At 52.0% G+C, this 13,115-nt stretch overlaps 1 protein-coding gene across 1 annotated transcript; it reads right to left on the reverse strand.

Annotated features, from left to right (window-relative positions):
• Positions 1–565: 565 nt before the first annotated feature.
• Positions 566–7,712, reverse strand: LOC144674264 (perforin-1-like; the record flags this gene model as incomplete). Its single annotated transcript, XM_078535694.1, has 2 exons — positions 566–2,241; positions 7,673–7,712. Coding segments are annotated over 2 exons (1,716 nt in total), but the record flags the coding sequence as incomplete, so codon positions are not given.
• Positions 7,713–13,115: the final 5,403 nt, after the last annotated feature.

The raw sequence follows: 13,115 nt of genomic DNA on the forward strand, positions 1-13,115 counted from the left end.
TCTGATTTCTGAGCCTCATGAGTTTAGCCTGATGGCAAGCAGCGTTTTTTACAATTATGTTTTTATGGGATGTGGGTGTCGCTGTCTCAGCCAGCATTTATTGCCAGCCCCTAATTGCCTTCGGAAGGTGGGGGTGAGCCGCCTTCTTGATCTGTTGCTGCCCCTGAATGATACGATTGACATTTCTAAATGCAAATGAATTCTCAGGCGGCTGGAGGGTTCGAAGGGAAACTTTGCCCAGGCAAAACTAGGTAGACATCAGCTCCACTGGAACACTGTCCCATCAAATAAAGCGTGGCGTGTACAAGCAAGCTGGGATTGGTGGCCGAGGACTCACACCCATTAAGGCTAAGAAGTCTTTGCACCCGCCAGTTCTCCCACAGGCTGACGGGACAGGGATTGGAAGGGGTCGGTGGGGGGGGGGGAGGGAATGGGAATGAGGCTTGTTTGGGGGGAATGGGGGGAGATGCGATGCCTCAGCTGGGGTGTGGGCGGGGGAGGGACAGAGGGAGAATGGGTGCTCTCTTTGGCGACGGCAGGGGGTCACGGGGTGAGGGACTAAAGGTCAGGGGAAGACGACTGAGGGTGGAGGCTCTTTGGAGCCGGGGGGCCCGAGGGAGGCGGGGGTCTGGGGGGGATGGGCGGCCCCCAGGTACCAGGTGAAGGTGGGGCTATTGGGGCTGGGCAGGTAATCCTGACAGGTGCGCCCCCCAAGGTGGGGTCCACAGGTGAAGGTGAAGCCATAGGTCATGCTGCCGTAACTGAGGTAGCAGACCTCGTCGTGGGCACCGGAGGTCAGGGTCACCTTGCATGTGCCCAGGAGATTGTCGTCGTAGCCATAGTCCTGGTCCCAGACCTCGAGGGTCAACTCGTGTCCGGATTCGGCCTTGACCTCACCCAGGTCGAGCTTGGTGTTCCAGGTGGGGTTCTTGGTGTGCGACATGACGGGCGTCCTGGCCCTCGCCTGGCCGTAGTGGACGATGACGTAGCCGTCGGTGGCAGAGTTGACGTCCCCCCAGAGGTCGTGACCTGTCTTGACCGTCACCGCCAGGTGCCCGATGCCCTTCTCCTTGGGGCAGCACTGGCGGTCCACCCGGCTGTCCTCGCGGCACAGGCAGGAGCAGGGGTCCCGCCGGCCCCGGTGCGACCCAGAGGGGCACAGGGTGGCCCCGCACTCCCGGGAGAGGGCGTTGGCCATGATGTAGTCGCTGAGGTAGCGCCGCAGGTTGGCGTGGTGCGGGTCGGAGCGGGGCAGCAGGTGGTGGAGGGGCTCCAGCGCGTACCGCACCATGCCCGGGCTGGTGGGCAGGCTGTCCGCCCAGCGGGTGAAGGCTGTCCCGTCCTGGGAGAAGAAGAGGTCCACCCCCTCACCGGCCTTGCCCCCCGTCACCTCCATCTCCCGGTCGTTGAAGGCCTGGTGGAAACTATCTTTGTGCTTCATGGTGCGCGTCAACTCCTTGCACTGCTCGTACCTCGCTGAGCCTCTGACCAGTATCCCCACCTGGGCACTGGCCTCCACCGCCAGGCAGTCCTTCACCTCCTCGGTGGTGTAGCCCTGGGATGCCGCCTCACAGGTCCGAATAGCCGTCACGTCTTTGAAGAGACCACCCAGCGCCACCCACTTGATGTAATGGGTGCCGTAGGTGGCCACCAGCTTCTGGTAGTGGTACTTGGTGCCCTCGTGTGAGGCGTTGGGCAGCATTGCCAGGGATTGGGCAAACTGGGCGGCCAAGAGGGGCTGGTCCTTCACCCGGTACTGGTAGTATTGGCAGTGGAACTGGTGGCTGGTGAAGCTGTACTTGTCCGATTTGGACCTCGTTGTGCCAAAAGTCACCAGCTTGGACTTGGAACCCGTCACCATGAAGTTGGCGGTGATGCCCAGCTTGGGGGTTACCTGGAGGTCGGCCTTCCAATCGTTGGAGATCTTCGACGAGGCTGAGTTGCCCAGCTCCGCGGCGGAGCGGAAGAGACGGCTGGACAGCGAGCGCTTGCAGGACGGGCGTACCCGCCAGTCCGCCAGCGAGAGGGGCAGGCGCTGCCGGGCGTCGGACATCAGCCGGTTGCTGCAGAGGGTGCAGGTGCCGTCTGGCTTGCGCCAGCGGTTGACATCGATCACGAAGGCCCCTTTGGTTTGTAGAGTCACCACGTCGTAGCCCTCCCCTGCCAGGTTGGCCCCTGGTACAAAGCTGGCGCCCTGGCACTCATTGGCATTGCCCGTGTTGCAGACGCAGAGGGAATCCCGAAAGCAGAGGCAGAGGAGGAGGAGGATGGCTGGACATCTACTTGGCATCATGGCATCGATAGCAACCCGTCATCAGAGTAGGATAGATCTGGAAGGAAAAGAAGAGAATCATGGACCCAAAATTTAATCTCCTGGACCCACAAATAGATTCAGCCCTGCATGATTGTTTACACAGCTGCAAAGGGGAATTATAAGTTTGTTTGATTGACAGTTTTATGAGTAGTTATGAATTCACTTTTCTTTGAAGAGTTGTTTTCAATGCCTGGTTATTTATTTGGACATGATTAGGAAATGATAAATGGGTTAAAGCTTTCCATCAAGAAGACTTTCACGGGCTCTGTTTGATTGATAGTTTTATGAGTTGTAATAATTTGATCTTTCTTTGAAGTGATTTTTTTTCAACGCCTCATTGCCTATTAGGACAGTATTAGGCAATGACAAATGTATGAGGGCTTTCTTTTTCAGAAGACTTCCACAGGCTGTATTTGATTGACAGTTTTATGAGTTCTAATAATTCTATCTTGCTTTGAAGTGATTTTGTTTTAAATGCCTGATTGCTTATTTGGACAAGATTAGCAGATGATAATAGAATTAACGTTTGTTTTTTCAGTAAGATGTTCTTGGCTGTTTGATTGATAGTGTTATGAGTTCCTGTAATATTACATTTCTTTGATCGACAGTTTTAGAAGTTGTAATCATTTTAACTTTCTTTGAAGTGATTTTTTTAAATGCCTGATTGTTTATTTGGACAAGATTAACAGATGATAAGAGAATTAAAGTTCTTTTTCAAGAAGAGTTTCACGGGTTCTGTTTGACTGACAGTTTTATGAGCTTACAGGGGGTTGATCATTTTCAAAGTGAGCTTTGAATAGCTGATTTTTATTTCTGAACTTGCTTTGAGCATTTCAAAGAAGTTCCAATGTAATTAATGGCTAATGGCTTCTCTACTAGGTAGATACTGGGTGACTGGGCATGGATGAGGGCAAGGAGGGAGAATGGGGTGGAGACAGGGATGGTTGGGTAGGTCACAGGAGGTGAGGGGTGAGAGATAGAGGGACAACATCCATCAATAGAAGCGGGAAGATGTCCCAATAAATGGGTGGCAGACTTTCAGACCTGCTAGACTCAGTGACTCCCCACACCCCTCCCTGTCGGGGTCTGCCTGGGGGTGCAGAGTACTGCTTCTAGAATAATCAGGAACTGTGGATTCCCCAATATCGGCTAAATGGACGGACTTTCCGAAGTCCGAAACATGACATCGGGAAAGGACCGGCTGAAGATGCCGGACCCCAGGGTCTCCCCAGTCAGGACCCTTTTTAAGAGGGTGTCTCTCCGTCAGGGACCCCTGTTAAAGAGGGGGTCTCTCTGTCATGGACCCCTGTTAAAGAGGGAGTCTCTCCGTCGGGGACCCCTGTTAAAGAGGGAGTCTCTCCGTCGGGGACCTCTGTTAAAGAGGGAGTCTCTCCGTCAGGGACCCCTGTTAAAGAGGGAGTCTCTCCATCAGGGACCCCTGTTAAAGAGGGAGTCTCTCCGTCAGGGATCCCTGTTAAAGAGGGAGTCTCTCCATCGGGGATCCCTGTTAAAGAGGGAGTCTCTCCGTCGGGGACCCCTGTTAAAGAGGGAATCTCTCCGTCAGGGACCGCTGTTGAAGAGGGAGTCTCTCCGTCGGGGACCCCTGTTAAAGTGGGAGTCTCTCCGTCAGGGACCCCTGTTAAAGAGGGAGTCTCTCCCTCAGGGACCCCTGTTAAAGAGGGAGTCTCTCTGTCAGGGACCCCTGTTAAAGAGGGAGTCTCTCCGTCAGGGATCCCTGTTAAAGAGGGAGTCTCTCCATCGGGGATCCCTGTTAAAGAGGGAGTCTCTCCGTCGGGGACCCCTGTTAAAGAGGGAATCTCTCCGTCAGGGACCGCTGTTGAAGAGGGAGTCTCTCCGTCGGGGACCCCTGTTAAAGTGGGAGTCTCTCCGTCAGGGACCCCTGTTAAAGAGGGAGTCTCTCCCTCAGGGACCCCTGTTAAAGAGGGAGTCTCTCTGTCAGGGACCCCTGTTAAAGAGGGAGTCCTCCCTCTTTAACGTGCACTCCAAAGTCCCTCTGTTCCTCTATGTTTTTCACTGTCCTGCCATTTACTGTGGAGTCCCTTGCCTTGCTATCCCTCCACCGTGTGCACTAACCCCACACTTCACCGGATTAAACTGCATTTGCCACTTCCCCGCCCACCTGCAGGAGACGTTGCTGTTGCTGCCGAAGGAGTTGGAAAGTATCTGTGAGGGCCACAAGCATGCAATAGGAAACCTTATTTCTCTCACTCTCTGCAAAAAAACCTCACTGAGTCCACCCAAAAAGGTAAACCGAATGGTCGACCGCAGAAACCATCGCAGCTGCTTAACCGAGACGCAGGTTTCAACCGCTTCCCTTCGGCAAGAGGGGAATCAAACAACGGGGGCCCCCAAGTATATCTCCCGAACATACGCACGAACCATAGGAATTAGGAGCAGGAGTAGGCCACTCGGCCCCTCCAGCCTGCTCCCCCATCGACAAGATGGCGGCTGAACTGACTGTAGCCTCAACTCCGCATGCCCCCCTGCCGATGACCTGTTGCTTCCCCCTTGCTTCTCAACAATCGAGCCACCTCGGCCTGAGAAAGATTCAAACACTCGGTTCCCACTGTCTCTTAAGGAAGAAAGTTCCAGAGACTCACGACCCTCAGAGCGAGAAAACAATTCTCCTCACCTCTGTCTTAAACGGGCCACCCCTGCTTTTGAGACAGTGACTCACGACAGCCGAAATCTCACCTTTAAATATCATTTTATCTTTCTCAGCGTTTAATCTTTGCATCTGCACTTTATCATTCCAACTAAGCAGCTTTCAATGGACGGAGAGGTGGTGGTGCTTAGTGGTACCGTTACTGGGCTAGTGATCCACAGAGCCAGGGTTAACGTTCTGGGAATCCTGGGTTCAAATCTGGGGTTCAGAATTAGAATCCAATCAAAGTTTGGGATTAAAAGTCTAATGGTGACGGTGAAAGCATTCCTGACTTTCGTAATGAACTGTCTGGATCATGATTGAGAACCGGCGGGACTCTGACTGAAGGCGAGCGGTGAAATCAGGTCAAACTGACTCGCCTGTTGGGATCGGGATAGAAACTTCCTGAGAGAGTGGGGGAGGCAGACTCAGGGAAATCTGCTGTCCTTATCTGGTCTGGTCTGGGCCTATATGTGATTCCAGACCCACAGCAACAGGCTTGACTCTTAAACGCTCTCTGAGGAAAGGGGACAATTAGGGATGGGCAATCAATGCTAGACCGAGCCAGCGATGCCCATGACTGAATTGTATTAAGAAAAGTGTAACTCTGCACTCAACGGACCCTTATCTTGTGCTGAGGTTTGTCTGCTGGGCTATTTTTAAGTGTAATCTCTCCTCAGTTCTAAGGGTGTTACACACACACACACACACACACGCACAAATTCTTAGCTCAGGGACCATGTTGAAGAAACGAGAGGACAGAGTGAGAGTGGGGTCACACCGATTAGAAAAGGTGTTAATCCTCACCCACGTCCGTCCGAGTGCATTTGCCGGACCTCGGTCGACCTGGGTCGGGAGCTGGTGTCTCACATTAAGCCGGCTGCCTGTCCAGGGGAAGGATGTGATGTAAAGGGTTAATTGACTGAAGACTGAAGTCCTGCGCGGAGGCTCTAGAAGCTGAAGGAAGCTGGATAACAGCAAGGAGGGCTTTCGCCCCATGGTTTAGACAAAGAAATGAGCATTCGATTGGAGGTTTTGTATTGCTGAGAACTTGTAAAGGACACTAAGCTCTGGTCGATATGACAGGAAGGAGGACCCCTGAAGATGGGTGGAACAGATTTCGGAGAAAAAGATCATCAGGTTTTCAGTCGACCATAAATTGTTTGGTTGTGAGTGAAAGGTCGGAGACGAATCATTGTGGAACTGACCAATTGCTGGCCTTGATCTGCGGGAGTTTGTAGTGGACGGTGACTTGAGTTTAAAGTGAAGGGGTAGGCACGTTTCTGTACAATCCTGGATCACCGGACAATTGGATGTTTGCTTAATATTCCTTCTTGCTCTTGGTGTAAAAGATATTTAATTGAGGAATCTTTGCCTCGAGTAGTTTTTTTTCCACGGGTCTGACAGTCAACTGCTTGACAAGGGGAAGTTTTACAAAGAGAGAGAGACAGAGAGAGAGAGAGAGACAGAGAGTCAAAGAGAGGGAGAGAGAGAGACAGAGAGAGAGAGAGACAGAGAGACACAAAGAGAGAGAGACAGAGAGTTAGAGAGAGACAGAGAGAGACAGAGAGAGACGAGAGAGAGAGACAGGGAGAACAGGAATTTAGTGACAGAGTCAAAGAGAAATAGAGAGAGACAGATAGAGAAGGAGAAAGAGAGATCGAGACAAACAGAGAGAGAGAGAGAGAGAGACAGAGGGAGAGAGAGAGACAGACAGAGAGAGAGAGACAGAGAGGGAGAGAGAGAGACAGAGAGAGAGAGACAGAGAGGGAGAGAGAGAGAGACAGAGAGAGACAGAGAGAGAGAGGCTAGAGAGAGAGACAGAGAGAGCCAGAGAGAGAGATAGAGATAGAGAGAGACAGAGAGAGAGAGAGACAGAGGCAGACAAAGGGAGAGAGACAGAGAGAGATATAGAGATAGAGAGACAGAGACTGAAATTGAGTGATAGAGTCAAAGAGAAACAGAGAGAGACACTTGGAGAAGGAAAAGGGGAGATCGAGACAAACAGAGAGAGATGGGAGAGACAGAAACAGAGAGAGACAGAGACAGGCAGGGGGACAGAGAGAGAGAAAGAGACAGAGGCAGACAGAGGGAGGGAGACAGAGAAAGAGAGAGAGAGAGGGATGGAGAAAGAGAGAGAGGAAGAGACTGAAATTGAGTGACAGAGTCAAAGAGAAACATCAAGAGCCACATAGGGAAGGAGGAAGAGAGATGGAGAGAAACAGAGAGGGAGGGAGGGAGACAGACAGAGAGAGAGAGAGAGACAGAAATTGAATGACAGGTTCAAAGAGAAACAGGGAGAGAGACAGATCGAAAAGGAGAAAGAGATATCGAGTCAAACAAAGGGGGAGAGAGAGAGGGACAGAGAGAGAGAGAGAGAGGGACAGAGAGAGAGAGAGAGAGAGAGAGAGGGTCAGAGAGGGAGAAAGAGAGAGAGGGACAGAGAGAGAGGGAGAAAGAGAGAGAGAGACAGAGAGAGCGAGGGTCAGAGAGGGAGAAAGAGAGAGAGGGACAGAGAGAGAGAGAGAGAGGGCCAGAGAGAGAGAGAGAGAGAGAGGGTCAAAGAGGGAGAAAGAGAGAGAGGGACAGAGAGAGAGAGAGGGACAGAGGGAGAGAGAAAGAGAGAGGGACAGAGAGTGAGAGAGAGACAGAGAGAGAGATAGACAGAGAGAGAGAGAGACAGGGAGAGGGAGAGTGGGACAGAGAGAGAGAGAGACAGAGAGAGAGAGAGACAGACAGAGAGATAGAGAGAAAGAGAGACAGGGAGAGGGAGAGTGGGACAGAGAGAGAGAGACAGAGGGAGAGAGAAAGAGAGAGGGACAGAGGGAGAGAGAGTGGGACAGAGAGAGAGGGACAGAGAGAGAGAGAGAGAGAGACAGAGACAGAGAGAGAGAGAGAGAGAGAGAGTGGGACAGACAGGGAGAAAGAGGGAGAGAGACAGAGAGAGAAAAAGAGAGGGACAGGGAGAGGGAGAGTGGGACAGGCAGGGAGAAAGAGGGAGAGAGAGAGAGGGATGAAGGTGCGATGGGGGTACAGGAGTTCTGTCAGGGAGTGGAAAGTCGATCTGTACCTCGTGTCCCAGTTTCATTCGACAGAGACAATCATCAGATTGACATGATGGTGAAGGAGCTACTCAATGTTCAGAGATATTGGTTAACCAAAGGCAAACTCTTCTCTTCTATTCACATAGATTCATTGCGAGAGAAACTAAGCCTTGGGTCTAGATTGAATCAGATGATGTGGTGAGATTAAAAGCTTCGAATCCAATCCAGTGTCTAAATGATACAGTGAAACAGACCCTCCCGCCTGTTTCTAACCTGAATGGGGGGGGGTGGTGGGGGGTAAAGAGGCTGGGGTCACACACGCTCTCAGGGACACAGTGGTCAGGGAACAGGCAGCGACAGGTACAGGCTGACCGGGGATTGGGTCAGATGGTGTTTGGGTGGGGGGGGTTTAACCTGTTACTGGTGTGGAGTGAACAGGGACAGGAATCCTGGTGAGAACACGGTTATTGTGGGCAGACAGCGTCTGGGAGTGACCCAAAAGGCAGACGGGTCTGGGAGTGTCCGACCGCTGTCTTCTGACCCATCCCAGACTAGGCTGCCATTGCTGTACCCGGCCTCTCCCTCATAGCATCAAGCCGGAAAGAGCTGATGTGGCTTAATTCCCGATCAATGTGTTAAAGATTAATTATCTTTAACTGATCTCAATCCCCCCACTATCCACATCCTGGGGGTTACCATTGACCAGAAACTGAACTGGACCCAGCCACATAAATACTGTGGCTACAAGAGCAGGTCAGAGGCTGGGAATCCTGCGGAGAGTAACTCACCTCCTGACCCCCCCAAAGCCTGTCCACCATCTACAAGGCACAAGTCAGGAGTGGGATGGGATACTCCCCACTTGCCTGGATGAGAGAGTTCGGTATGAAGAACAGGGGAAGATAATATACAATAAAGGGGACAACCCTAAAGGGAGCAGGGCAGGAGTAGGGGGACCTGGGGGTACATGTGAATAACTCATTGAAGGGGGCAGGACAGGTTGAGAGAGTGGGTAATAAAGCAGACAGTACCCTGGGCTTTATTCATAGGGGCAGAGAGTACAAGAGCAAGGAGGTTGTGTTGAACTTGTATAAGGCACTAGTTCAGCCTCAGCTGGAGTGTTGTGTCCAGTTCTGGGCTCCGCACTTTAGGAAGGATGTGAAGGAATTGGAGAGAGAGAGAGAGAGAGTGCGGGAAAGATTCACGGGAATGGTTCCAGGGACGAGGAACTTCAGTTCCGTGGATCGATTGGAGAAGTTGGGACTGTTCTCCTCGGAGAAGAGAAGGTGGAGAGGAGATTGGATCAAGACGTTCAAAATCGTGAGGGGCTCTGGAGCAGAGTGGATCGGGAGAAACTGTTCCCATTTGCGGGGAAGTATGGAGAAGCAGAGGGACACGGATTGAAGGCGATGGGTAAAAGGAGCGATGGAGACATGAGGAGAAACTTTTTCACGCAGCGAGGGGTTAGGATCTGGAACGCGCTGCCTGAGAGTGTGGGGGAGGGAGGGTCAATCGAGGGGTTAGGATCTGGAACGCGCTGCCTGAGAGTGTGGGGGAGGGAGGGTCAATCGAGGGGTTAGGGTCCGGAACGCGCTGCCTGAGAGTGTGGGGGAGGGAGGGTCAATCGAGGGGTTAGGGTCCGGAACGCGCTGCCTGAGAGTGTGGGGGAGGGAGGGTCAATCGAGGGGGTTAGGATCTGGAACGCGCTGCCTGAGAGTGTGGGCCAATCGAGGGGTTCAAGAGGGAATGGGATTGTTATCGGGAAAGCAAGGATGTGCAGGGCTAATCGGGGGAATGCTGGGGGAGCAGCGGGGGTTGGTTGGGTTTGGCGTCTGGTGAATTATTCATTTGGAGAGATGGCACTGACACGATGGGCAGAGTGGCCTCCTGTGCTGTAACCATCCTCTGGTGCCGGGATGGGAGGCAAAGCGGGAGAGAGAGAGTTGGAGAGAAGGAAGGTAATAGATAACAAGACAGAGAGAGAGAGAGACAGAGAAGACAGCGAGAGAGAGGGAGAAGGAGGGAGAAACTGAGGCTCAAAGAGAGAGAGACAGAAAGAGAGAGGTGGAGAGGGGAGTGATAGATAGCGAGAGGGAGAGAGGTAAAGAGAGAGACAGACGGAGAGAGAGAGAGAGACAGCGAGAATGAAACAAGCGAGAAAAGAGAGAGAGAAACAGAGAGAGAAAGCAAGAGGGGGCAAGAGGCGGAGAGATGGAGAGGACAGTGATAGATAGCGAGAACAAGAGAGGTAGAGAGAGGGAGAGAGAAAGAGGCCGAGACAGAGATAGAGAGGAGAGAGAAAGACGGGGAGAGAGAAAGAGAGAGAGAGACAGAGATAGAAAGAAAGAAGCAGAGAAAAACAGGGAGAGAGATAGACTGAGAGAGATGGAGAGAAGGAGAGTGATAGATAGTGAGAGGGAAAGTGATAGAGAGACAGAGAAACAGGGAGAGAGAAGGATAGAGATACAGAGAGATTGAGAGATGGAGAGAGAGAGACAGAGAGAGAGAGGCAGAGGCAAGAGGGGGAGAGGCCTAGAGAGAGAAATAAAGAAAGAGAGAGAGAGACAGAGAGAAGAAAAGTGATAGGTAGCGAGAGAGAGAGAGAGGTAGAGAGACAGAGAGCGAGAGAGATAAAAGAAGTGAGAAAAAGAGAGAGAGATGGAGTGGAGAATGATAGACAGTGAGAGGGAGAGAGAGATAGAGACAAAGTGAGACAGAGAGAGACAGAGAGAGAGAGTGAGGGACATAGAGAGAGAGAGAGAGACAGAGAGAGAGAGAGAGAGAAGAGTAACCGATTGAGGGAGAGAACGAGGGAAGTTCAGAGAGAGAGACAAAGAAGGAGGATGAGTTGAGGAGATGGGATGAGAGATCTTCCCAATGGTGTGGAGAGGGCGAGAGACATGGAGGCTGGAGTGTGGACAGGGGGTGTCAGAGGGGGCTGGAAGATCTTTTCGGAATGTCTGAGCATTGCGGAGAGTCTCAGCGAGCTGGGGTCCAGCGTTGGGCCTACCTGAACTCGAACCTGCTCAGCTCAATGGCTGCTCCTGGAATTAGCCTGTCTTCTTCCTGCCTAGGCCCCGGCTGCCCACCCTCGCTCAGCACTAGGCCCGAGGCTTCTCCTGGAGGCTGGGTTATCGCAGCTGCTGAGCTGCCTCTGCCACAGGCCATTTTATACTGACTGAGAGGAGGGGAACTGCAGATTGGAGACCATCCCACCCAGGACTTATATGGATCTGTGTGGAGCTGCCCGCACAAGACAGACCACATGGTGTCCACGCCAAACCCGAGAGATAGGCAACAATGTGAGGCCTAGCAGGCCCGAGACAAACCAGCCCTCACCCAACTCACCACTCCAGGCCCAGGGACAGGGGGAGGGCAACAGGGAGGGGAGCGGAGGGAGGGGAGGGAGAGAGAGAGAGAGAGATAGAGAGAGAGGCAGATAGAGAGAGAGTGACAGAGAGAGAGAGGGAGAGAGACAGAGAGAGAGAGAGACAGGCAGACAGACAGAGAGAGAGAGAGAGAAACAGAGAGACAGAGAGAGAGGAAGAGAGAGAGATAGAGACAGAGAGAGATAGAGAGAAACAGAGAGACAGAGAGAGAGGAAGAGAGAGAGAGACAGAGAGAGAGAGAGAGAGGCAGAGAGAGAGAGAGGCAGAGAGAGAGAGAGGGAGAGAGAGAGACAGACAGAGAGAGAGACAGAGAGAGAGGGACAGACAGAGAGGGAGAGAGAGACAGAGAGAGAGAGAGAGACAGAGAGAGAGGGAGAGAGAGAGATAGAGACAGAGAGAGAGAGAGACAGAGAGACAGACAGAGAGAGAGAGACAGAGAGAGAGAGGCAGAGACAGAGAGAGAGAGAGACAGAGAGGGAGAGAGAGAGAGAGACAGAGAGGGAGAGAGAGAGAGACAGAGGAGGAGAGAGAGAGTGACAGAGAGAGACAGAGAGACAGAGAGAGAGAGACAGAGAGAGAGACAGAGACAGAGAGAGAACGAGACAGAGAGAGAGTGAGACAGAGAGAGAGAGAGACAGAGAGAGAGAGAGAGAGACAGAGAGATAGAGGGACAGAGAGAGAGAATAGTCTTTGAGGCTTGTCGGGTCTATGAGGCAAAATTATTAGATTAATATAAAACCAAACTTGACCAGGAGAAAGACAAAGCATATTAATGTACAGAATGGACTTGAATGTATAATAATCACTCTTCCTAAATACCCTAACTCTCTCACACACACTCACACTCACACTCTCACACACACTCACACACACTCACAGACACACACTCACGCACTCACACAGACTCACACACACACAGACTCACACAAACACACAATCATACACACACACAGAGACTCACACACACACACACACACACTCTGTCACACACACACACACTCTGTCACACACACACCCTCACACACACCCTGTCACACACAAACACACACACACACTCTCACACACACACACACACAAACACACACACTCTCACACACACACACACACACTCTCACACACACACACACACTCTGTCACACACACACTCTGTCACACACACACACACTGATAATCTCTCTCACACACTCTCTCTGAGTCCTAAAGGACATAGCTGCTACACTGGGTCTACAGCAGGCAGTGAGGGAACCAACAAGAGGTAAAAACATGCTCAACCTCGCCCTCACCAACCTGCCTGCCACAGATGCATCTGTCCATCTGTCTGCTGGTTGGAGTCATACCTAGCACAAAGGAAGATGGTTGTGGTTGTTGGAGGTCAGTCATCTCAGCTCCAGGACATCACTGCAGGAGTTCCTCAGGGTTAGTGTCCTCGGCCCAACCATCTTCAGCTGCTTCATCAATGACCTTCCCTCCATCATAAGGTCAGAAGTGGGGATGTTCGCTGATGATTGTACAATGTTCAACACCATTCGCGACTCCTCAGATACTGAAGCAGCCCATGTCCAAATGCAGCAAGACCTGGACAATATCCAGGCTTGGGCTGACAAGTGGCAAGTAACATTCACGCCACACAAGTGCAGGCAATGACCATCTCCAACAAGAGAGAATCCAACCATCACCCCTTGACATTCAATGGCATTACCATCACT

The sequence above is a fragment of the Cetorhinus maximus genome, unplaced genomic scaffold (genome assembly GCF_964194155.1).
Source record: "Cetorhinus maximus unplaced genomic scaffold, sCetMax3.hap1.1 HAP1_SCAFFOLD_602, whole genome shotgun sequence".
Classification (NCBI taxonomy): Eukaryota; Metazoa; Chordata; class Chondrichthyes; order Lamniformes; family Cetorhinidae; genus Cetorhinus; species Cetorhinus maximus.